At 45.9% G+C, this 25,776-nt stretch overlaps 1 protein-coding gene across 1 annotated transcript in view; it reads right to left on the bottom strand.

Moving 5' to 3' along the window:
- Positions 1–1,768: 1,768 nt before the first annotated feature.
- LOC143961938 (C-type lectin domain family 10 member A-like) overlaps positions 1,769–25,776 on the bottom strand; it is a 113,689-nt gene continuing 89,681 nt past the window's right edge. The window contains exons 6-7 of the mRNA XM_077471271.1: positions 22,454–22,560; positions 1,769–5,660 (exon numbers count right to left, since the gene is read on the bottom strand). Of these exons, the coding sequence (XP_077327397.1) occupies positions 5,516–5,660; positions 22,454–22,560 (252 nt within the window). The 3' untranslated portion in view covers positions 1,769–5,515. The remainder of the gene's footprint in view (positions 5,661–22,453; positions 22,561–25,776) is intronic.

Here is a 25,776-nt window from a genome sequence, read left to right on the forward strand (position 1 = left end):
CCCTTAAAGTAATGTTAATTTGGACTCGACTCCATGTCTCCCCAAGACACACAGATTCTGGGGCTCTAGGCCCGGGCTCACTGTTTAGGGCCTAGCTGCCTCATTACCAATAAAGACTGCTCCATGTAGTCAGCCTCATAGCAAATGTTAAAGTAGAAGTCCATCCTAAAATTAAAATCCCTGTATATATAGACACCCACAATCTAACACTAACCTATTTAGCCCTTTAAAGAAGAAATCGCTATGCATATCTTTTTTTTTAAGCTGTTCCGGCCCGATCTCCAGCTCTGCAGAGGACACACGGCTGGGAGTGACATCATCCACAGACTTACTATGGGGCTTCCGTTGTCGGCTGTGTCCTCTGCACCTGCAGCCCACAGCTCAGCATGGGATCGGGTCAGATCGGCTTCAGAAAACGTATGTATACTGATTTCTTCTTTACAGGGTTAGATAGGTTAGTGTTAGATCGTGGATGACTATAGATGCATTGATTTTAGTGTTGATTTTAGGCTCGGTTCACACAGGGGCAACACAACTTTTGTAGGCAACTTGGACTTGACTTGACTTGACCTGACTTGACCTGACTTGACCTGACTTGACCTGACTTGACTTGACGTGACTTGACGTGACTTGGACACGACTTACAACACTACTTTAAGTCGCCCCAGGCCAGGCGACTTGCCGTGGCCAATCAGAGAATGAGCTGTCAGGGGGGAACTCCTTTTGAGAGCTGATAATTCTCTGAGAGTCGCCTCTGTATAGACGGAGATCCGACTTGGAGGCGACCTCCATTGAAATCAATGGGTACCAGTCGCCTACAAGTCGGATTGAAGTAGTACAGGAACTTTTTCTGAAGTCGGAGGGACTTCAGTAGTGTGCATTAAGACAGCTCTCATTCACTTACATTGATTTCTACATGTTGTGCGACCTGAGGTGACTTGGGGCGACTTGAAGTCGGATCTGAGTTGCCCCTGTGTGAACCAGCACTTAGGGTGGACTTCTACTTTGATATCATCAACTCAACCACCTGTCTACCACACATTGTTAATTGTGCTAATTAACACACCTTATTGTCTGCTAGCAAACTACTGAGGGATGTGTTTATACTTGTACTAATGTGTACTGTACTTTGTGAGCTTGATGCCAGACAGTCTGCTACTTGTGGTCTCTGGCTATTGCCTGTTTTTTTAAGGTATTACGTGCTAAGCTTGTCTGTCCCATGGTTAATATTGTCACCTATTGTTTGCCTGCTAGCATTCTGTGCACTCCACCTAGGCTGGTTTAAGTGCTGAGTTAATTAGCATGTTAATTATATTTCTGTATAGAGTTGTGTTTGCATATGATAATGTAATCAGCCTCACTTGGCTATGTAGTATACATTCTCTGTGAGTTTTCAAATAAAGAGTTACAGTTTTGCAGCCAAACAAGTCCTGCCTAGTTCTTGGCTGCAATAGGCGGCTATAATATCTGATATCTATGTTCAGACCTAATCACCCTGATCACAACACGCAGTGTCAGCAGGTGCCGGAACTAGGGTTGCCACCTGTCCAGGATTCACCCGGACAGTTCGGGTTTGGAATCATGTGTCCAGGTTTCAGACTGCCTGAAACCCGGACACATTATTTAGACTGAACTATGGCTTCCAAGCAGGGTTGCTGGCTGCAGTTGTCTAAACTTAGAGTGTCTGTTACACTCTTTCACACTGCCCAAAGCCAGCACTAAGAACCCCCCCCCCCCCCCCATACACACAGACAGGAGAGGAGAGAGAGAGCTCGATCTGCACCTCTTCCCCTCACCCCTACCCCTCTGTGGCTGCCCACACTCTAATCCCTGGCACCGTGCCTCAGAAAAGGAAAGTTGGGGCTGGAAATTTGAAGTCCAGCAGCCTCAGATACATCTGGCTGAGAGGTGCTGACTTCCAAGGGGTGAGTGAGTTCACCATCCATCCCTGTCTGTGACTGAAGTCTCTCTCCTGCCTCTGAGAGAGGTAAGGTGAATCAGGGTTTTCAGAGCACCCCATACATCAGAGTCCCCCTTTACACCAGAGGCCAGTGTTCCCCCTTACATCAGTCTTCTCCGTACATCAGAGGTCTCAGTGTTCCCCCTTAAATCAGGATTCCCAGAGCATTCCTTATGTCAGAGTCCCCAGAGTTCTTCCTTAAATCAGAGTCTGCAGATTCCCCCCTTACAGTGAAAGGGAACTCTGCAAGTTCAGATGTAAAAGGGGAACTCTGTGGACTCTGATGTAAAGGGGGACTCTTGTTATTAACTTCGTATGATTAAAAATGTTATTTAATAGCAAAATATATGTACAATTTATAGTATAAAAAACATTGCTGTGCGCCGCTAAAGTGTTCAGGTTTGACTTGAAGAAAAGGTGGCAACCCTAGCCGGAACGCTCTCCATGTACCAGCACAGAAAGATTTCACTGTGGGCAGTAGCAGGCAGGGTTTTTTATCGTCCAGAGCTTCTGCCACCCCCAGTGCTGGTCTCTACCTTAGGTAGTCGGCACACACAAAACCCTCCCTGCTCTGTATATACAACAGAGGAGGGAAGGAGGCAGGGCGGATTATCCACACATTCACTCAAGCCTGAATCATGCATCAACAGAAGCCCTTGTCAAGAGCCTGACCTGCCACTGAGTTACTGTATAGATGATTCTCTTTTGTGGGGGAGAGGAGAGCTCTGTGGTTGTGAGGTTGTATACTGGCATAGCACAAACCTGGAATCTGCCCCTTGTACATAGCACGTGCCTGGAATCTGCACCTTGTACATAGCTTGTGCCTGGAATCTGCAATCTGTATATAGCACGTGCCTGGAATCTGCACCCTTTATATAGCACGTGCCTGGAATCTGCAATTTGTACATAGTACATGCCTGGAATCTGCAAACTGTACACAGAAAATGCCTGACATCTGCACCCTGTACATAGCACATGCCTGGAATCTGCACCCTGTACATAGCACATGCCTGGAATCTGCACCCTGTACATAGCACATGCCTGGAATCTGCACCCTGTACATAGCACATGCCTGGAATCTGCACCCTGTACATAGCACATGCCTGGAATCTGAACCCTGTACATAACACATGCCTGATATCTGCAACCTGTATGTAGCCCAAGCTTGAACTCTGCACCATGTACTTAGCACATGCATGAACTCTGCACCTGTATGTAATGAACACCTGAACTCTGCACCCCATACCTAGCTCACTCCTGAACTCTGCACTCTGTACATAGTACATAGTACATTTCTGAACTCGGCACTCTGTGTAGTGCACTTGTGAACCCTACACTTTATACAAAACGCATTCATCAACACTCATGGTATTTAACAATGCCTCATTAAGACCCTCCCCCACCATTAGTGCAGTTTGACCACACCTACCATTTAATGTAGCATGCTGACTTCCTGAGGGAGGTGGTGCTGGTGATGTTGATGGTAAATGGTGCGGTGGGAGCGTTGTTGAGTTCCTTTACCTATTCTCTAAGAAAAAAAGCACTGGGGCATGGGAGCCTGTGATCATGTACTGTAAGTGATCACAATGGGGGAGAGAGCTGTGATTGAGGAAAGGACATGGATGCAGGATTGGGGCATGGGGGATAACTTTCACTGCCACTGACCCCCCTTTATATTCATGGTTATGTTAGTGAAATTTTAACCCATTATCCCTCTTCCGCATTTATAGTCATGTCAGTAAAAGTTAATCTCCCTCACCCTGCCACACACACTTTGTGTTGCTGTCTCCCTGGTAGGGGCCCCCGTGTATTACTTAGCCCAGAGGCCCATGATGCTTTAAAGACTACCCTGCCTCTGTGTGTCAGCAGGAAAATGGAAGATATTCCACTGACCGGTGTGTGTGTGTATATATATATATGTATGTATATGTGTTTGAACTTTGGGGTGCACACCCTAATGTAATAGGCTGCACACGCCTATGGATGACAGTGATAAGGGTGAGCTTTAGGCCACGATTAGAGGATGTTCATCAGCTTTATAAGGTTATGGGATGAATTGGGGGGCTACTATGGTGAGTTCCCATTGCAGAAGAAGGTGGTGGATCCCAATGCTCTAGATGACATTAATAAGGATGAGATTTAGGCCAGGATTAGAGGGTAGTTATCAGCTTTATGAGGTTATGGGATGGAGTGGGAGCTAATATGGTGAGTGGATTGCAGGGGAAGGTAGTGGATCCCAATGCTATAGATGACAGAGATAAGGATGAGCTTTTGGCCAGGATTAGAGGGTAGTTATCAGCTTTATGAGGTTATGGGATGGAGTGGGGGCTACTATTGTCAGTTCTCATTGAAGGGGAGGTGGTGGAACCCAGTGCTATAGATGACAGTGATAAGGATGAGCTTTTGGCCAGGATTAGAGGGTGGTCATCAGCTTTATGAGGTTATGGGATTGAGTGGAAGCTACTATTGTCAGTTCTCATTGAAGGGGAGGTGGTGGAACCCAGTGCTATAGATGACAGTGATAAGGATGAGCTTTTGGCCAGGATTAGATTGTGGTCATCAGCTTTATGAGGTTATGGGATGGAGTGGGGGCTACTATTGTCAGTTCTCATTGAAGGGGAGGTGGTGGAACCCAGTGCTATAGATGACAGTGATAAGGATGAGCTTTTGGCCAGGATTAGAGGGTGGTCATCAGCTTTATGAGGTTATGGGATGGAGTGGGGGCTACTATTGTGAGTTCTCATTGAAGGGGTGGTGGTGGAACCCAGTGTTATAGATGACAGAGATAAGGATGAGCTTTTGGCCAGGATTAGAGGATGGTCATCAGCTTTATGAGGTTATGGGATTGAGTGGGAGCTACTATTGTCAGTTCTCATTGAAGGGGAGGTGGTGGAACCCAGTGCTATAGATGACAGTGATAAGGATGAGCTTTTGGCCAGGATTAGATTGTGGTCATCAGCTTTATGAGGTTATGGGATGGAGTGGGGGCTACTATTGTCAGTTCTCATTGAAGGGGAGGTGGTGGAACCCAGTGCTATAGATGACAGTGATAAGGATGAGCTTTTGGCCAGGATTAGAGGGTGGTCATCAGCTTTATGAGGTTATGGGATGGAGTGGGGGCTACTATTGTGAGTTCTCATTGAAGGGGTGGTGGTGGAACCCAGTGTTATAGATGACAGTGATAAGGATGAGGTGGGTTATGTGGTAGTTTGGTAATGGATAAAAGGAGAGGGGAGGTATAGGGGTTATGGTGAGGGGGATATAAGATATGTAGGGATTTAGGTGAGGGACTTGGGGGATGGGTATGAGAAAGGGTAAGGGGGGGGGGGGGGGGTGTCTAAGATTAGTTAATAACAAGTAGAAGTTTCTTCTATACTGTAAGTGTAAACTGCAATATGGACACTTTGAGATCCTGCCAGTTTAGAGGAACTGCAAATCTCAGTATAACCTTCAGAATTATTTTTGCAGCATATTCTATATGGCTGTGGTATAATGGAGGAGAATAAAGGAAGACAGAGATATCAGGTGTCCTCTGATGCTTAACAGTTCAGTTCATTAGCAGGATATCTTCTTCTCACAGACGTACAGGAGTTTGGACAAACAATGATCATCGTTCCAATCGTACCCAGTCGCTACACAGTCTTCTCCACCTCCGTGACCATGACCCGCCCAATTGTCAGGCTGATTAGCTTTCCAGAACCTGAAGGAGAGGAGAGACAATAGTGATTGTTCTCAGTCCTGGAACAGGTCATACAGATATTTTGGTGTTAGCTAAAGACAAAAATATAATGCATTGCAGATCCAGTCCTTTCATGTGGTGGCTTCCCAGGTCTCTTCTGAACTAACCACTTCCCTATATTATGTAGATAAGGAGAAGGTTAGATGTCCTGTATAGTGATGGCCGAACGGTTCGCCCGGCGGTCGTTTCGCGGCGAAATTCGATCGTTCGCGGTCCGCTCGTTCGCTCGCCTTTTCCCGTCGTTCGCCCCGGCGGACTTACGTGTTTAATGTGTAAAATAACTTTGACCTATGATGACACGTCTGTCATGGGGTACAGGACAGCCAACTGAGACATGACAGCACATGGACACTTGGACATTCCCCCTAACTTATAAATACACCCGATCCGGCGGCCATTTTACATGCTTTCTTCTGTCACTATAGGGAAAGGTTGCTGTGTGGAGTAGGGACAGATAAAACGCTAGCTATTTGGTACACAAAAGTTCTTTTCAGGACTGGTATAGGTGTAAGGCCGCGTACACACGGGCGGACTGTTCGCCCAACTTTGTTCGTCAAACAGTACGACCAACAGTCCGCTCAAAATTAGCATGAACGGACTTGACCACACACAATGAACGAACAGTCCGCTGAAAGCGTGCGCGATGACATGAACGGCACGTACGTCGGGACTAGAAAAACGACGTCCTATACACTGCAATGCAACCTTCGCCGTGTAAATTCTTTCTGAGCATGCGCGAGACTTAGTTTGACGAACAAGCCTACACACGAGCGGACTGTCCGCTCAAACCAAGTTTCAGCGGACTGTCTAACGGGAATTCCGAAAAACTTTGTTCGTCAGACTGTCCGCTGAAACTGTCCGCTGAAGCCCACACACGAGCGGACTGTCCGCTGAAACACTGTTCTGCGGACAAAGTTGGGCGAACAGTCCGCCCGTGTGTACGCGGCCTTAGGTGTATATAGGTTTGCTGTGCTACTGATTCTTGCAGCAGCCTGAGTGTCTTTTGTCAGTTTAGAGAAAGGGAAAGGACGGTGTGTGCTACAAGGACAGCCAGATTAGTCTTTCATCATCATCATCATCATCATCATTAGCTGTTACTATCAGGTCCACAAAAGAGCTGTTCCAGTAACCACTAATCGTTCCAGTCTACTCTTTTTTGCCACTTTGTATAGGGACAGGAAGGAAGCAGTGTTGTCAGGCAGTGAGGGTCAGTTTAAAGACTTGCTGTTACTATTAGTTCCACAAAGGTTCTTTTCAGGACTGGTATCAGTGGTACGGTAATAGGCTTGTACACGTATAATATTCTTTCTTCCAAATATAGAAAGAATATTATACTTGACTGCTGCCCTTCTGCTGCAGTCTGCTAATCATTCACAACTCACTTGTTCCACAAAGCTCTTTATCAGGACTGGTAACTTGGTCTGTGTAGGGTGCTACAGTACATAGGGTTGAGTGCGGTACAGTCTGCTGTTCTGTAAGGACCGCTATCGGTCCACAATACATAGGGTTGAGGTGCACCACTGCTGACCGCTGCCCTATACTGCAGCAGTCCTTCATTGGTATAGGGACTGACGTACAGTCTGCTAATCACTAACACACAACCTGCTTGGTCCACAAAAGTTCCTATAAGGACTGGTAGCTTGGTCTAGGGTGCTACAGTACATAGGGTTGAGTGAGGTACAGTCTGCTGTTCTGTAAGGACCGCTATCGGTCCACAATAGATAGGGTTGAGGTGCACCACTGCTGACCGCTGCCCTATACTGCAGCAGTCCTTCAGCAGTATAGGGACTGACGCACAGTCTGCTAATCACTAACACACAACCTGCTTGGTCCACAAAAGTTCCTAAAAGGACTGGTAACTTGGTCTAGGGTGCTACAGTACATAGGGTTGAGTGCGGTACAGTCTGCTGTTCTGTAAGGACCGCTATCGGTCCACAATAGATAGGGTTGAGGTGCACCACTGCTGACCGCTGCCCTATACTGCAGCAGTCCTTCATTGGTATAGGGACTGACGTACAGTCTGCTAATCACTAACACACAACCTGCTTGGTCCACAAAAGTTCCTATAAGGACTGGTAACTTGGTCTAGGGTGCTACAGTACATAGGGTTGAGTGCGGTACAGTCTGCTGTTCTGTAAGGACCGCTATCAGTCCACAATAGATAGGGTTGAGGTGCACTACTGCTGACTGCTGCCCTATACTGCAGCAGTCCTTCATTGGTATAGGGACTGACGTACAGTCTGCTAATCACTAACACACAACCTGCTTGGTCCACAAAAGTTCTTATAAGGACTGGTAACTTGGTCTAGGGTGCTACAGTACATAGGGTTGAGTGCGGTACAGTCTGCTGTTCTGTAAGGACCGCTATCGGTCCACAATAGATAGGGTTGAGGTGCACTACTGCTGACTGCTGCCCTATACTGCAGCAGTCCTTCATTGGTATAGGGACTAAGAGTTTTGTCACAGTGTGATTTAAAAAATGACAGGCAGAGGAAGAGGCAGGCCCTTCTGCAGGGGTGGTAGGGGTAGGGCAGGAGCAACAGCCTTGAGCCAAAGTGGGAAGTTGCAGAAGGTGCGTTCAATTACTTTAAAGGACGCACCAGACTTGGTTGAGTGGCTCACTCAGCCTTACTCTTCTGCACCCTCCTCATCCTCTCGATCTGCACCCTCTTCTTCACTCTCTGCTATGTGCACCCCCAAAGACACTACCACCAACAACACCACCACCACCACATACCTTCCGCTTGAGTCACAGGAATTATTTTCCGATCCATATCAAGAGGACATTTCTGATGCGCAGCCACTCTTGGTATTGGATCAGGAAGAGGAGGTAGCAACAACCGCTACTCAGCAGTCTGACGACAGTACCCAGATCAGCCCAAGGAGGAGGTTGGTCCCCGGTGTTGCTGCCTACTCCGAGATCTCTACTTATAGGGGTGGGGAAGGTGACGTTGATGATGACATGTCTAGTGATGTCACGTGGGTGCCCACAAGAGAGGAAGAGGAGGGGAGTTCAGAGGGAGATATGGACCAGCAGATAGGGAGGAGAAGCAGGAATAACTTACATTGCACAGGAGGGACAAAGCAGACTGCAAATGTATCAGGAGCAAGTCATCGACCATGTACGGTCACATCTGGCGCTCCCAGGACACCGGCACATGGCTCCGCAGTGTGGGCTTTTTTTAACGTGTCCGCTGCTGACAATAGCGATGCCATCTGCAATCTTTGCAGTCAACGCATTAGTCGCGGTAAGCCCAACACTCACCTAGGGACGACCGCCTTATGAAGGCACATGAGCAGCCATCACCGAGCCCAGTGGGAGCAACGGAACACACAAAGCCACACTGCAGGCTCTCACCGTCCAGCCTCGTCTTCTACTTCTCTTTCTCCTCTCTCCTCACAATTGTCCTCCACTCCAGCTTCCATCACGCCAAGCTCACGTTTTTCTGCAAAAAGGCAGGCTTCCGTGGGCCTAATGTTCGAGCGTAAAAAAATGATGACGCCGGATAACCCTCTTGCCCAACGGTTGACGGCTGGCTTGTCAGAACCGATAGCCCGCCAACTACTGCCATATAAACTGGTGGACTCGGAGGCCTTTCGCAAATTTGTGGTCATTGGAACACCACAATGGAAGGTCCCAGGAAGGAAGTATTTCTCAGAGAAGGGCATCCCAGAGCTATATGGCCATGTTCAGCGGCAAGTGAATGTATCTCTGGCACACAGTGTCGGTGCCAAGATACATCTGACCACAGACACGTGGTCTAGCAAACACGGGCAGGGAAGGTATATCACTTTTACTGCCCACTGGGTGAACCTTCTGACGGCCGTCAAGCATGTAACCCGTGGCACCCGTGTAGATTTGGTTTTATCGCCACGGATTGCATGCAGGCCTGACTCTTCTCCTCCTCCTCCTCCTACTCCACCCTCCTCCCTCTCTTCCTCAGCTGCCTCCTCCTTTTCCGCTGCTAGCGTCTCTTCCGCTGCACCGCCCAAGCTCCCCAGAACCTATTCCACATGCCACGTGAGACGTTGCCATGCCGTGCTGCGTCTGTTGTGCCTGGAAGTCAAGAGCCACACTGGCCTGGCACTCCTTTCAGCTTTGCGTTCACAGGCAGATTAGTGGCTAACACCGCTCAATTTGACAGTTGGTAAAGTGGTGTGTGACAACGGTGCCAATCTGCTTAGCGCATTGAAACAGGGCAAAATCACGCACGTGCCATGCATGGCACACGTCTTAAACTTGGTCGTGCAGCGATTCCTTGTCAAATACCCTGGGGTCCAGGACATCTTGCGGCAGGCAAGGAAAATCTCGGCCCATTTCAGAAGATCTTACACGGCCATGGCTCGCCTTGCTGACATTCAGCGGCGACACCATCTGCCGGTCAGACGTCTTATTTGCGATTGCCCGACGCAATGGAACTCAACCTTCTATATGCTTGATAGGCTGCTCCAGCAGAAACGTGCAGTTAACGTCTACCTGTATGAACTCTGCGAAAGAAAAGGTTCTGGGGAGCTGGGGTTTTTTTCACCGCGCCAGTGGCTGCTCATGCGCGACACATGCAGACTTCTGCGGCCATTTGAGGAGATCACCAAACTGGTCAGTCGCAGCCATGGCGCCATCAGTGACATGGTACCTTATGCCTTCTTTATGGAGCGTGCATTGCGTCGTGTCATTGATCAGGCTGTGGAGGAGCAGGAGCAGGAAGATGAGGAAGTCACAATGCTGGATGAATTCCCAGGGGGGGCTACTCTATCTGAGACAAGTCAACAACAGGAGTCTGAAGAGGAGTCAGAGGAGGATGGTGCCGGGGCGGATGAGGAGGAGCAAGAAGAGCGTGCTTTAAACCTTTCTGGGATCCCTGTTGTGCGTGGATGGGTAGAGGAGAATGAAGAGGACGACATTATCCTGGATGATGAGCAGGAGCCAGGCCACCACACCGCTTCCACTTTAGTGCAAATGGGGGCCTTCATGCTCCAGTGTTTTAATAGGTACCCCCGTATAAAAAGCATAAGGGTCAAGGACCAGTACTGGGTGGCAACGTACTTAGACCCCCGGTACAAACACAAAATGGCGGAAATGTTACCGCCGTCGCAGAGGGCTGTCAGAATGCAGCACTTCCAGGCCTTGCTTCGAGAAATGCTGCATTCTGCTTTTGCGTGCGCTGGCAGAGGAGCAATTCCCACTCCCAGAAAAGGATTTGCGGGTACCAATCCAACAGCGCCTGCAAGAAGAGGCCGGTTTGAAGATGTGTTGGTGACTTCGGATATGAGGTCATTCTTTCAGCTGACCCATCGACAGGTGTCATCCGGATCCAGCATCAGGGAACGCCTAGACCATCAGGTGTCCGACTACATTGGGTTAACGGCCGATGTGGACGCTCTGAGGAGTGATGAACCCCTGGACTACTGGGTGGGCAGGCTTGACCTCTGGCCAGAGCTTGCCCAATTTGCAATCGAACTGTTGGCTTGCCCCTCATCCAGTGTCCTGTCCGAAAGGACGTTCAGCGCAGCAGGGGGGATCGTGACCGATAAGCATACTCGCCTAGCTCACGACAGTGTTAACTACCTCACATTTAGAAAAATGAATGAGGCATGGATCTCGGAGGAATTCAACACATGTGACCAGTAGACCATGTATATGTCTATAAACAATTTTTTTTAATCAAGCACACAGACCTTCTTTCTTCATTTGGCTCACTTCCTTGTCCCAAAAAAGCACACCGTACTATATGCCCCTACCCTCCTCTTTGAAGAGGTTTAGCGGTGTCATATTTCTACTGGGGCTGCTTATGATATCCCTGTGCTGTGCTGACTTCCTCCTGGGGGTTCTTATTATGAGGGGATCCCACCATCCCTGTGCTGTGCTGAGTTTCTCCTGGGCCTGCTTACTATGAGGGGATCACACCATCCCTGTGCTGTGCTGACTTCCTCCTGGGGGTTCTTATTATGAGGGGATCACACCATCCCTGTGCTGTGCTGAGTTTCTCCTGGGCCTGCTTACTATGAGGGGATCACACCATCCCTGTGCTGTGCTGACTTCCTCCTGGGGGTTCTTATTATGAGGGGATCACACCATCCCTGTGCTGTGCTGACTTACTCCTGGGGCTGCTTACGGTGCTGCTGTCAGTGCTGTATATCACGGTGCTGGTGTGAGTGCTTAATGTCACGGTGCTGCTGTCAGTGCTGTATATCATGGTGCTGGTGTGAGTGCTTAATGTCACGGTGCTGCTGTCAGTGCTGTATGTCACGCTGCTGATGTCAGTGCTCTCTATCACGGTGCTGCTGTCAGTGCTGTATATCACGGTGCTGATGTCAGTGCTTAATGTCACGCTTCTGATGTCAGTACTCTCTATCACGGTGTTGCTGTCAATGCTGTATGTCACGGTGCTGGTGTTAATGCTTAATGTCACACTTCTGATGTCAGTACTCTCTATCACGGTGCTGCTGTCAGTGCTGTATATCACTGTGCTGATGTCAGTGCTGTATGTCACGCTTCTGATGTCAGTGCCCTCTATCACGGTGCTGCTGTCAGTGCTGTATATCACGGTGCTGATGTCAGTGCTTAATGTCACGCTTCTGATGTCAGTACTCTCTATCACGGTGTTGCTGTCAATGCTGTATGTCACGGTGCTGGTGTTAATGCTTTATGTCACGCTGCTGATGTCAGTGCTCTCTATCACGGTGCTGCTGTCAGTGCTGTATATCACGGTGCTGATGTCAGTGCTTAATGTCACGCTTCTGATGTCAGTACTCTCTATCACGGTGTTGCTGTCAGTGCTGTATGTCACGCTGCTGATGTCAGTGCTCTCTATCACAGTGCTGCTGTCAGTGCTGTATACCATGGTGATGATGTCAGTGCTTAATGTCACGCTTCTGATGTCAGTACTCTCTATCACGGTGTTGCTGTCAATGCTGTATGTCACGGTGCTGGTATTAATGCTTTATGTCACGCTGCTGATGTCAGTGCCCTCTATCATGGTGCTGTTGTCAGATGCCTCTATCACGGTGCATGTGTCATTGCTGTATGTGACGCTGCTGGTGATCATCTCCTGCACCCTCTTCTTTGCCTACCCTGGTCCCTGACCTTCCGTCTCCTCCATTGCCTTCATGCGCTCCACAGTCCTGAATTGTCAGAACAATTTCCCAAATAAAAAAAAGAATGCTTGTAGTTATCGATCCCAAATTCACCTCATACATGTATTATGTCATTGGCCATGTGGTGGGACTATGTTTTCCCTGCTAATAATTACCTCGTGGCTGCAAATTCGACCTAAAGGTTTGAAACGTTCGCCTCCCATTGAAGTCAATGGGGCCCGCGGCGAACGTTTGGTTTCGCGAACGGTCGGCCTCGTTCGCGGTCCGCGTTCGCGAAACGTCCCGTCGGAGGTTCGGGCCATCACTAGTCCTGTAGTCCTATCTCAGGGTGACAACATTGCTTCTCCATATAAATGTAACAGTGAGTGGGAGTTGTCACCCTAGGATAGTAAGTATGACACTGTCAGGATCACCAGGTGAAAATTAAGGAGAAAAGCCTGAAAAAGGAAACGAATGCAGCCACCACATTTAAAGACTGTAAGCTGCGCATATTACATTTTTGTTCTTTGGACTTAGACATGCTTTAAAATCAGATTAGTTTCCAAGGTGTGATCGTAACAACTGTGATGGACTGTAAAGCCTGGTACACACTTTAGGTTTTTTTTTTCATTCAACCAAGCGGACTAAGCACACAAAGAAAAGGAGTAGCTTGGGAGGAGCTGGTTCTACTACTAACTGTGCTATGTTAGTACAGTGATCTCCCCCCTAAGTTTTTGTGTTCTGACATGGGGACCCCCCTCCAGAACTCACTGGTCAGCGCTCGTAGTCTTTGGCTGCCAGCACTGTTTTTTGTTCTACTGGCTTCTGTTGGACAGGTTGATGTACACACAGGCTGGTTTCTGTTGAAGCGATCAATGCCAGCCGATATTCGGTCTGTGTGTACCAGGCTTAAGAGAACTGACACACATTGCAATCTGATTCCATAATATACCAAGTTTAGATCAGTGCAGGCCAACTGCATAAATACATAGCCCTAGTTGGTTATGCACAGAGTTCTTCCCCCACTCTCATTAATTGTAATGCAAAGAGTTCTCTCCTCCTTCCATGATTGGCTATATTAGGAATTTTATCCTCCAGGTCCTTCCATGATTGGCACTGTTAGGATCTGATATGTGAAGAGTTCCCTCCTCTAGGTCCTTCACTGATTGGCGAAGTGAGGAGTTCTCTCTTCCAAGTCTTCCCATGATTTTTTTATTTTAATTTTTGAACTTTATATCTTTATTAATTCCTTTTCAAATTTTACAAAACAATCATAAACCTCTTAGCCCCCGTACACACGGTCAGAGAATCCATCGGAATGTGTCCTATCGGACCGTGTTGTCGGATAATCCGACTGTGTGTGGTATGCATCGGACTGTTTCCGTCGGAATATCCATCGGACCAAATTTTCCAACTTGTTGGAAATATTTTCCGACAAACTGGTCCGATAGGACATACTCCGATAATGTGTAGAGAATTCCGATCGGACAAAGTGCCACGCATGCTCAGACCAAATTCCTACATCAAAGCTATTGGCTACTAGCCTGAACGTAGTCCCGTCGTAACGAAATTACGTCATCACGTTCTGAAAGATCGGATTTTTCAACAACTTTGTCCGACCGTGTGTATGCAACAGTTTCGGACAAGATCCGACAGACAAAATCCGACGGATTTGGTTGGCAGAATGTCTGACCGTGTGTATGGGGGCTTACATGTAAAATTATAAAAGGGAAAGTATAGAAGAAGGGTCTGGTCTCCCCCTGCATAACAATTGCATTTATTTGTATTATTATTTTCCCTTGGTCCCACCTACACCACCAATCTCTCGTACCACTCTTCCTTGCTTCCGATACCTCTAACATTCACCACTCCATTCATCACTCAGCAGGTTTATTATCCTTATTCCCTCCATCTACTATATCAGACCTTTCCCTTACATATATTTATACCTCCACATTGCTATTTCTCATTCCACATCTTCCAGATGTTATCAAATTTCTTAAAAGCTCCTTGTTTAATGTATGACGTCCTTTCCTTGAGAACCACCATTTCCATACTATGTTCCCATTCCCTACTAGATGGAGGGGTGGGAGATTGCCACCTCTGGGCAATAAGTTTACTTGCCTGGAAAAGGCATCTCAGGATTGCTAGTTGGGTATATTTTGGTCTACCTTCTCCCTCTATCCACCCCAGGACACATAGAATCGGGTCCATGTCAATGTGCACTTCAAACACCTGGGCAATATAGTCCACCACCTCCTTCCAATATCGAAAGAGTTTTGGACATCTCTAAAACATATGGATAAGGTCCCCCCCTGTCCTGCCACATCTAGGGCAGGTATTGTCCTGTCTTCGACCAAACCAGAAAAGCTTTTGTGGCGTGTAATAAGCCTTGTATAGTAGGAATAAATGTGACATCTTCTGGGGTGGGGAGAGCGATACCCATGGGGCGAGTTCCAGAATCCTTTCCCATTGTGGTTCCGATATAGATCCCACGTCTTTTTCCCATTTCTTCCTATAGGGTCTTACTTGCAGCCCTTCACGACTCCCTTTATGTAGGCTTGGGGATATTTTGGATATTAAGCCTTTCCGTGAATTGGCCTTCATAACATTCTGTAAAACTGGAATGCTGCACCATTCTATTGACCTTCCTTTAAACTGTTCTCTCAAAGCGTGTCTTACCTGCAGATATCTGAAGAAAGATTTATTGGGGACTGCAAATTGATCTCTTAATTCCTAAAAGGATTTTAACTTTCCATCATGGTAGATCTAGGAAATGAGCTTTAAGGCCGCGTACACACGCGGGGACTGTTCGCTCAACTTTGTCCGCTGAACAGTGTTTCGGCGGACAGTCCGCCCGTGTGTGGGCTTTCAGCGGACAGTTTCAGCGGACAGTCTGCTGAACAAAGTTTTTCGGAAATTCCGAAAAACTGTCCGCTGAAACTTTGTTTCAGCGAACAGTCCCCTCGTGTGTAGGCTTGTTCGTCAAACTAAGTTCCGCGCATGCTCAGAAAGGATTTACACGCCGAAGTTTGCATTGCAGTGTATAGGACGTCGTTTTCTAGTCCCGTCGTACGTGCCGTTCACGTCATCGCGCACGGTTTCAGCGGACTGTTCGTTCGTCGTGTGTGGCCAAGTCCGTCCATGCTAATTTTGAGCGGACTGTCCGCTGAAACTGTTTGACGGACAAAGTTGAGCGAACAGTCCCCGCGTGTGTACGCGGCCTAAGTCTTATCTTTCCCATTCTCTAATTGTCCCCATTTTCTGCACCTCGCCCAGCTTCCTATTTTCCCATAGAGGGGAATATATCCCAAAGTTTTTTTTTGCCACATCCCACACTCTTGCCATCAAGTCAAGAGTGGGCAGCCCCCGCAGGAAGGTCCCCACCTCCAGTGCTTCCACTGGTGAATTGTGCAAAGAATTACATAAGAGAATCTTCCTCTCTCGACCTTCTCCCTCAGCTTCACAACCACCCATATGTTGGAGCTGCGCCGCCAGAAAATAACTATAAGGATGTGGGAGGGCAACTCCTCCCTCTTTATTTGGGAGTTGTAGGGTATTAAGGCTAATTCTTGACATGCCCCCTTTCCAAACTAATTCTCTAAATAAAATGTCGATCTTACGGAACCATTTTTTATAGATCCATACAGGGGAATTGTGCAGGACATATAAAAGCTGTGGCGGGAATATCATATTAATTAAGTTGCAGCGACCTGCCGCAGAGAGTGGGAGTTTTTTCCAGATTTTAATTTTATCTTTAAAATTTGTTTAATAATGGAACTAGGTTGTTTGCTATAAACTGCTTGGGGTCTCTCGCAATATTTATACCAAGATATTTTATTTGGTTCACCATTTGTAACCGTTCCGCCTCTCTGGGCAGGAGACTATCTATTGGGTCGATTGGTAGTAAAGTAGATTTTTCCCAATTATTCCTCAATCCTGAGAGATGGCCAAAGTTTCTAATTTTGTACATAGTCTCCCTTAGTGAGTCCTGTGTGTCTCTAAGCAATAAGAGGAGATCATCCACAAATAATATTACTTTGTCTTCTTCCTCTCCTCATTTGTATCCTTTTATCCCTAGAGAAGATCTAAGAGACACAGCCAAGGGCTCGATCGTGAGGGCGAAGAGAAGGGGGGACAAAGGGCACCCCTGTCTCGTCCCCCTCAGCAATCGAAACCTGGCAGATTGCTCATTGTTCACTCTTACCCTCGCCTCAGGTGACCCATATAGTAACTTCACCCAATTAACAAAATTTGGTCCTATCTGGAATTCACTAAGGGTTCTCCAGAGAAACTTCCACTCTAAAACCCCATACACACTATCATTTTTTTCTGCTGAGTTTTTCCTTCAGATTTACCAAAACCATGTAGTGCAAGGGCCTGCCTGATTGCATACAAATTGAAACTCCTAAGGTTTGACCTCATATTATATGGTTTTGGTAAATCTGAAGGAAAAACTCAGCAGAAAAACTGATAGTGTATATGGGGCATAAGGTGTCAAAGGCCTTTGGTGGCATCCAAAGAGAGGATCACCCTGTTGCCCTCCTCATCCATAGGGATTTGAAGATTTAAATATAATCTTCTTATATTTGTACTGGTAGACCTACCAGGAATAAATTCTGATTGATCGGGATGAACAAGTTTCTGTGCAACTCTGTTTAGTCTAGCCGCCAAGACCTTTGCCAACATTTTTGTATCAGAGTTCAGTAAAGAAATGGGTCTATATGAGGCGGGGTCAAGCAGATATTTATTTTCTTTAGGGATCACTATTATTGTGGACTCCATCATGGATAAGGGGAGCTCTCCCTTCGCCGCCGACCAGTTAAAGACCTTCAGCAGTTCGGGAAGAAGCATCCACCCATAATGGCGATAAATTTCAATGGGCAGGCCGTCCGGTCTTGGGGATTTTTGACTCGCAATTTCCTGGACGATCCGCTGTATCTCTTCTAGCGTGACAGGACTGTCCAGTGCAGCCCTGTCCTCGTCAGAGAGACAGGGGATCATCAGGTCTCGAAAGAAGTTGTCCGTTTCTTCCCCCCTTTTCCTCCTGATTGGACCTATATAGGTCTTCATAGTAATTCCTAAATCTGTCCACTATTTCCGGTGTGTATGTGGATGACCTACCCTCGCTAGTAGTAATAATCGGTACTACCGATGATGGTGAATTTGTTCAAACTAGATGGGCCAGCATCCGGCCTACCCTTTCCCCTTCCCCAAAGGCTATTTGTTTTTGAAAAATATATTTATTCTTATCTTTTCCTAACAGTATTAGACAATAGTTCTGCTGTGTCTCTGTCCAAGCCCTTAAGTTCCCAGGTGTTGGGTCATTAATATATCTTCCCATGATTTACTAAGTGAGGAGTTCTCTCCTCCAGATCTTTACCCGATTGGCTATGTGAGGAGTTCTCTCCCCCAACTCTTTCCCCGATTGGCCTTTTGGATAAAATCAAGTGTAGTATCTGTTCTTATCCATTTTCAGGGGGTAAGAAAGCTTGCACCTCTTGTTAAGTGGGGGGAGCTGGTTAGCATTTTACCAATGTAATAAAGTGGGAACAGTGGGAGGGATCCTAAGTTCTAATGACATATTGGTAGGAATAAGCTGCATTTTTCTGGCCAGGGGCTGTTGGGGCAATCATCTCCTGTAATGTGCCCCCTTGGAGTGGCAGAATAATAACACTATGGAAGCGATACGCCATTGTGTTTTTTTTCACTGACACTAGGACATGTCACTAACTTCCTCATGAACAGACCTTTTGACTAGCCTAGGGGAAATTATTATACTGGATAGAAGGCCTGCCTCATCAATGCACTTGCCACTTTTTTTTTTTTTTGCACTATTTATTCACTCATTTGATCCCTTCTGTATAAATGCCTGACATAGTTAATGTAATCTGAGCCACCCATGTGCAGCTCACACCACATTTAGGGCACCCACTGTGTGTCGTGGTGATCTGACTCCCATGCACATGAGCGCGAGTGGCACCATTCAAGCAGCTAAAGTGACAAAACCCAGAATGAATATCGAGAGAAGATGTAAGCGCCCATACCACTCCAGCAGGAGTGGTGACAGCACAGCATTGGAGGGCCCCATTTGATGGGTAAGTCTGTCATAATGTTCGAGTATGTGCCTAGTTGCAGCCTAACAAAAGACTAACCATTTGCTGGCTGGACAAATTGTGTCCCACAGAATGTAGTGGTATATAAATCTGGAAGACTCCAAGATGGCTCTGGTATGCCAGTTGACCTCCGGATGGATGTGCAGTAGGATCTGCAAATAAAATGATTGTGGCCACTGGTGTTGAAGTGTATCTGGCATTTTCAGCAGATTACCATGAGAGAAGGCCTACCTATAACAGATTGGGTGGATTTATTGGCCCTTCTCTGATTCCAAATGCCCAGATAGCTTATTTCAGCCCCAGAATTAGCACGCAACTACAAGGTTTTGAAAGCTGAAACATAAGCCAGACTAGGCAAAATTTAAAAATGAGGGCAAGTGTTGTCTGTACCTGACACTTTGATAAGACTAAGCCTGAATCTGGGCAGCTGTATACCCTGATGCACCTGCTCGAGGACTGGCTGCAACCTGAGGTGCTGACCCCTTTAAGACTGATTGCCCAGGCTGATCTCCATCCCAGGAAGAAATGGCCACTTAGGAGGATAGATACAACTGTATAGAGCACTTCTTAGCAGAGCCTTTGCTATTCAAGGAGCTGATCTGAGGAGCAGTAGACTCCTGCCCAAGGGTGTCAGCAGATAACTGCAGTGTGTCCATATAGAACTTCAGCCAAAGGCACCCCACCACCTAACCCTTAAAAAGCTGGGGGCACAATAGAGAAACCAATAAGGATAGTTTCTGGACAAACCACTGACTGGGTCATTTGAAACCCAAGACTGAACAAGGCGATGGAATGTGACTTGAGTCACTGAAGCTCAGTGTAACTCTAATGAGCAGGGCCCACTGATTCCTATTATATTAAAGTAGATTGTATTTATACTGTCTACCCTCAAGTTGTAAAGCACTGCGTAAACTGTTGGTGCTATATAAAACCTGTATAATAATAATAATATTAATATGGGTGTACTGTTAAGATTTTAAACCTACACAAATATGTGGTGAAGATTAATGGACAGTAGGTTGTCGCACTCCTCAACTCTGGGATTGTCATTACCTTACTCCAAACCAACTCCTTGCAGAGAAATCTGATATCTGGAAAATTAGTGGACACCCTTTGTGTACATGGAAAGGTGAGGAACTACGCAGAAGCCCACATGACTCTGTCCACCCTCACAAGAACTGCCTCAATAAAAGTTGGGGTGAGGCCTAGGTTGAATCAAGAATTATTGATGGGGTAAGAGTGCCCCATATTCTGGATCTTTTATAGACAAAAGCAGGGATGAGCAAAATGGAACTTGGCAGTTCTGTAATGATTTCTGAAATTAAAATGAAGTCTCCAAGCTGCATGAGTATGCAAAGCCCGAGTGAATGAAATAATTAAGATTTGCTCCAGTCCAATTTATCACCCTATTGTCTACTTGAGCTAAAAAGAAGCTCTTCTTCAATTGTAGAAAGGGAGTCTACTAATAAAGTGGGCATTGGAAATACTCCAGTACTATATGTTGAGCCTGTCCTTTAGGCTGATACCGGATCATGGATGGCACAGAAAAGATCACCTGATGGTGCTTTCCCTTCATTCCTACCTATTGGGGACACCTGAGCTCACAGAGGGAGGTTGTTGTAGAGAGAGAGGAGGAAGGATTTTTTGTGGCAGGCGTCTGGTGAAGAGTTTACTGAATGACTTGCTTCTGTTCTCATTTTATCTACAAGTAGAGGGTTCACATGCTGCCGGGACATTTACAGCCATCTTCCAATGGCGGTTAAGCTTTGAAATTAATGGAGGTGTAGGATCTTTTGTAAGAACGTGACTTCCTGTGGTCTCACCTTCACACTACCTCCAGGATGTGTCACTTGCTAGAGGAAGAGGAAGTGACATCACAGTGACATCCCTTCTTCCTCAATGAAATAACATAGGATTTGATTTCAGTACAGTGAAGGAAAATATAGGAAGCAAGCCTTACCACTTACCACTTGCTTTCTCTGTGTGTCTACATATGACAGTAAGTCAGTATGTTCTAGAAATGGAAAATACTAAGGATATCCTAAGCATTGACAAAAAATTCACAGATATTAATGGAAAAGTTTCACATCCATCCAGACAATTTAATATTTGTGTTTGATGGACGTGTTGTGTAAATTTTTATTAATGTATGTTGTCAGATGTGCCCCAGTGTCAGTTTTGCTATAATACACTCATGCAAGCATGTTTGCACATACAGACATTGGTGGAAGACCATTGGCTGCGGAAACCTTCCCGTGGACACGGCAAATCTGTTTGCTCTTTTAGGGATGTTCACGTATTCCACACCAGGAGACTGGCCACCTCATGGCGATTGCATTAACGCTCCAAGCAAGCAGATCTGCATACATGGGAACCATAGCATAGCCATACAAAATTCATGGCCCACTGAGCAATGATAGAGTACAGCTCGTGTCATTGGTAGCAGTGGGAATGTGCACACGATCGTGTTCAGAGCCATGTAGTTAGACTTTGTGTCTCACAATAAGCTGACCGCATGGCTCTGCACACATCACTACTGGAATTCTATTTGAATACATACATGTGTGTGATTGGTTCTTTTGAAAGAATACAAATGTCTGGCTGATTCTGATGTCACCACCTTCTTTTGTTATTCATGTTTACAGTATAAATAAAAGCAGTAGAGCATTCCATGGAGGATTCTGCTAAGCTAAGCTCAATGTGATACCAGCATCTGTCTGTGTTACTTGGAGATATACAAGTGCGCATTCCCGGCATTGTACAAGAGTGCGGTATTTGTGCTTTTAGGAGCAACATAATTATTTGCTTATAGGAGAAGCTTAAAATTTCCACCACAGACTTTTGATTTTAGAGTGCTGACCTTTCACTCACACCAAGAGACAAGTAAGATTATGCACGTCCAGGGGTGGACTGACAACTCATGGGGCCCCCGGGCAATAGGAGATTATGGGGCCCCCAGGCAATCTGAGATTATGGGGCCACATAGTATACATAAACACACACACACACAGTATACAATCACACAGTATACATATACATGTACACACAGTATACACAGACATGTTTCTATTGGCTGAGAAGGTACTGGAGAGGTGGGGCAGCTATAATCTCGGGATTTTTAGACCAAAGGGATGTTGGTAAGGGACATTTCAGAGACAGATGTAAAAAAAACACAGATTTTTATATACTGTCCCTGGTTTTACTGAGGCTGGCAACTCTGATGGGGCCCCCTAGTGGCTCAGGGGCCCTCGGGCAGTGCCTGAGTGGCCCAATGGTGCACGTCAAATACATCGATCTGGAGAAATGCTGGCACTCCTCTGGAACCTTTTATTGCAGTGTCAGTCCCTCTACACATCCTCACTGGGGCACTCTGCTCAGAGGGGCTGGCTCATAGATCCATACTGATAATGTGTACATTTTGATTTTCTGGGTGAAAAAGTGTTGTAAAGTGTAGGGTGAAATTAATTAAAGTTGCAACATGTACTTCAGAGCAAAGAAGCCAATTGTTTTACCAGATCTTAGTGTGTGAGAAAGGTGTAGACATTTGAGGTTTCATTGTCTTACGTTGTATTTGGATCATAAGGCGTTCCATCCACCCATTGCCAGGTTCCATCCACATCCGTTAGGCCGATCCACAAGTATTTGCCAAATGCATTGTCACGCAGAAACATCTTAAGAAAGACAAATGATAGAACTTGTTATGGTGGTGATCATTGGCTTATAGCGGGACTGTGGACAAATCAGACATTAACTGACACTTTGGACACTTTTTGGGGACCAGTGACACAATACAGTGATCAGTGCTAAAATATGCACTGTCACTGTACTAATGACACTGAATGGGGAGGGGTTAACATCAAAGGGTTAGCTGTGCTCCCTAGGAGTGCTTTGACTGGGGGAATGTAAAGATCTGTGTTCCTGCTTAGCAGGTACACAGGATCAACACATTCCCCTCTCACAGAAAGGTGGTCTGCCTTGTTTACATAGGCAGACCGCCGTTCTGCCTTTCTCCTAAACGATTGGCTGGTCTGTGATGTGTCCAATCACTGTGGGAGCAGGCCCAGGAGTGCCAGATCATGTACCAGGTATGTGGTCTGGCACAGAGCGGCTGCCCTGCCGCAGTCAATCTATGGTGGGTGGTCCACAACAGGTTAAAGTAAACTTGTTATGAGGGAAACACAAGGGGCTGCCACTGACAATATCCCATTAAAAATGGCCACTGGCATCCTTCCATTAATTCTTATTTCAGGTAAGTGAAGCCAGAGTGTCAGCGTAAGAGCCTGACAACTTAAACATGTGCAATTGGGTTCATTCAGATTCGTTTTTTGGAGATTGGGATGTATCTGAATTTCCAAATGAACATAGAAGAAAATATTTACAATGAAAAATAACAAATGCATGCCTTTTATTTCTTTCATTGGGACAATGTCACATTTTCAATTTTTTTCTAGGATACAAATTCATTGTGAATAGCTGGTTGTTAAGGAGCTGGTGGCTGCCGGGTCCTTAACAGCCTTGACTCATCTGATGTCAGCGGGATTCCCCACTAACAGCAGAACTTAAACGAAAGAAGTGTTGGTTAAAAACGTAAAATAAAATAAAAAAACGCGCGGGGGTCCCGCCACCAATTGGGTCTGGTATGGATTTTGAGGGAAACCCCACTACAAGATGTAAAAAAAAATGGCGCAAAGTCCACCCCCAAATCCATACCAGACTCCTGTAGCCCAGCAGGAAAGAGGGGGGGGGGGGGTGAACCATACCAGGCTATACTAAGCCACATGGGGGGTGCTTTTGGGCCTGGTATTTGTGGGGATGCAGGGAGGTGACTTACTTGCACAAAAAAAAAAAAACTTTTTCCTGCCGAACCCAACCAGTCCCGTCCAGAGACACTCGCCAAATGACAGGTAAACATTTGGGTGAGGTCAACCAGTGACGTCACTTGGTGACTCCACCCCCACGTTTACCTGTCATTTGGCGAGTGTCTCTGGACAGGACGTCCCTGTTCTTTGAGCGGCAGGGTTTTCAGGGTTTTTTCATACAGGTTGGCGTTTATTGTGATAGACATTGGGGGGACATGTTTTTAGATATATATATTTTTTGAAAATAAAGGACTTTTCAAAAATTGTGTCAGTGTTTTTTTTTTTTTTTTTTTTTTTGTGAATGAGTACTATGTAGCCTTGCTCATTCACATATGGTGGGGCCTGGATCTGAGGGACTTCCAGATTCCGATAAGCCATCCAGCTCGCACCACCACAACCCACTGCCCAAGGTTGTGGGGAAAAGGCAGTTTTTCTAAATCAACATGGTGACAAGGTGCTTTGGGGGGGGGCACCCCCTCATGTTAAGAGCACGTGGTCTGGCATGGTTAAGGAGAGGGGGCTGCATGAATGAATGAAATACTTGTATAGCGCACAATGTGAACTGAATCGCCTCTAGGCGCTGTGGCGAGCTTTGATCATCAGCTAGAAGAGGAAGGTCTTGAGTTTTTTCCTAAAAGCCAGGTGGTTTTCTTCCAGGCGGATGTTGATTGGTAGAGCATTCCAATGAATGAATGAAATACTTGTATAGTGCACAATGCTTGAATAAGGGTCTGGGGGGGGGGGGGGGCATGCTGTTTTGTTTATTTTATTTTTTAAACCAGCAATTCTTTTATTTTACACCCTGCTGTCAGTAGGGAATCCTGCTGACAGCAGATGGGCCATGGTAGTTAAGGATGCGGTGGCCGCCTGCTCCTTAGCAACGACAGCTATCAGTCCAAAGTTATACCAGGTGGAATAGAAAGCTTTTTAAACCCATCCGGTTTAACGCATATAAAGAACAAATCCTGAAGCAATGAAACAAATCCTGAAATGAACTGGACCAACACAACGAAAAACAAAATAAAATAAATGATTAACCTAATGAACACAATCAAAATGAAATTTTCCGATGTAAACATGTCTACTAAAAACGAGTATTTTTATTGGGAAGAGGTCAGTCCATCTCCATGTTTCTCTTGCTACTCTCCGCCTAGTTGTTTCCAAAATATAAGTTATTGATGTAAACAAGAAACAGAGAAAAAAAAAAAAGACCAATATTATTTTTTTTTTATGTTTTCGGAAAGTCCAACAACTCAGCGTGAAAAGAGGTTAAGAAGCAGGACTTGGACGTTTGTAATAAAACCAAAAAAATAACTAAAATTCGATTTTTTCATTTTTTTTTCTTTTTACATGGGTGTAATGGGATCACATGACCCATCGAACCAGAAGGGTATTAATAACAAAAAAGGTAATTTTCCTTAAAGGAAACCTGTAGTAAGATAAAAAGTGTATTTAGGATTTAATTATTGACCTCCTTCTAAACATGCTATTTGCCTGGCTAGAACTTCAGCCAAAACCTTTTCTCTTTAGGTTTCTATTTTATTTTTGTTTCTTCGATATTTATTAATTTATATAATAAACAATAAACAGCTCAGTGGTGATCAAATACCACCAAAAGCAAGCTCTATATGTGTGAAAATAAATGATATAAATAAAATCTGGGTACAATGTTGCATGACCGAACATTTGCAAGTTAAAGTAGCACAGGGGTGAATAGCACATACAGTGGTGTGAAAAAGTGTTTGCCCCCTTCCACATTTCCTGTTCCTTTGCATGTTTGTCACACTTAAGTGTTTCGGAACATCAAACCAATTTAAACAATAATCAAGGACAACACAAGTAAACACAAAATGCAATTTGTAAATGAAGGTGTTTATTATTAAAGGTGAAAAAAAATCCAAACCATCATGGCCCTGTGTGAAAAAGTGATTGCCCCCCTTGTTAAAACATACTATAACTGTGTTTGTCCACACCTGAGTTCAATTTCTCTAGCCACACCCAGGCCTGATTATTGCCACACCTGTTCAC

The sequence above is a fragment of the Lithobates pipiens genome, unplaced genomic scaffold (genome assembly GCF_037356315.1).
Source record: "Lithobates pipiens isolate NorthernLeopardFrog02 unplaced genomic scaffold, aLitPip1_a1.2 Scaffold_8, whole genome shotgun sequence".
NCBI classification, from domain to species: Eukaryota; Metazoa; Chordata; class Amphibia; order Anura; family Ranidae; genus Lithobates; species Lithobates pipiens.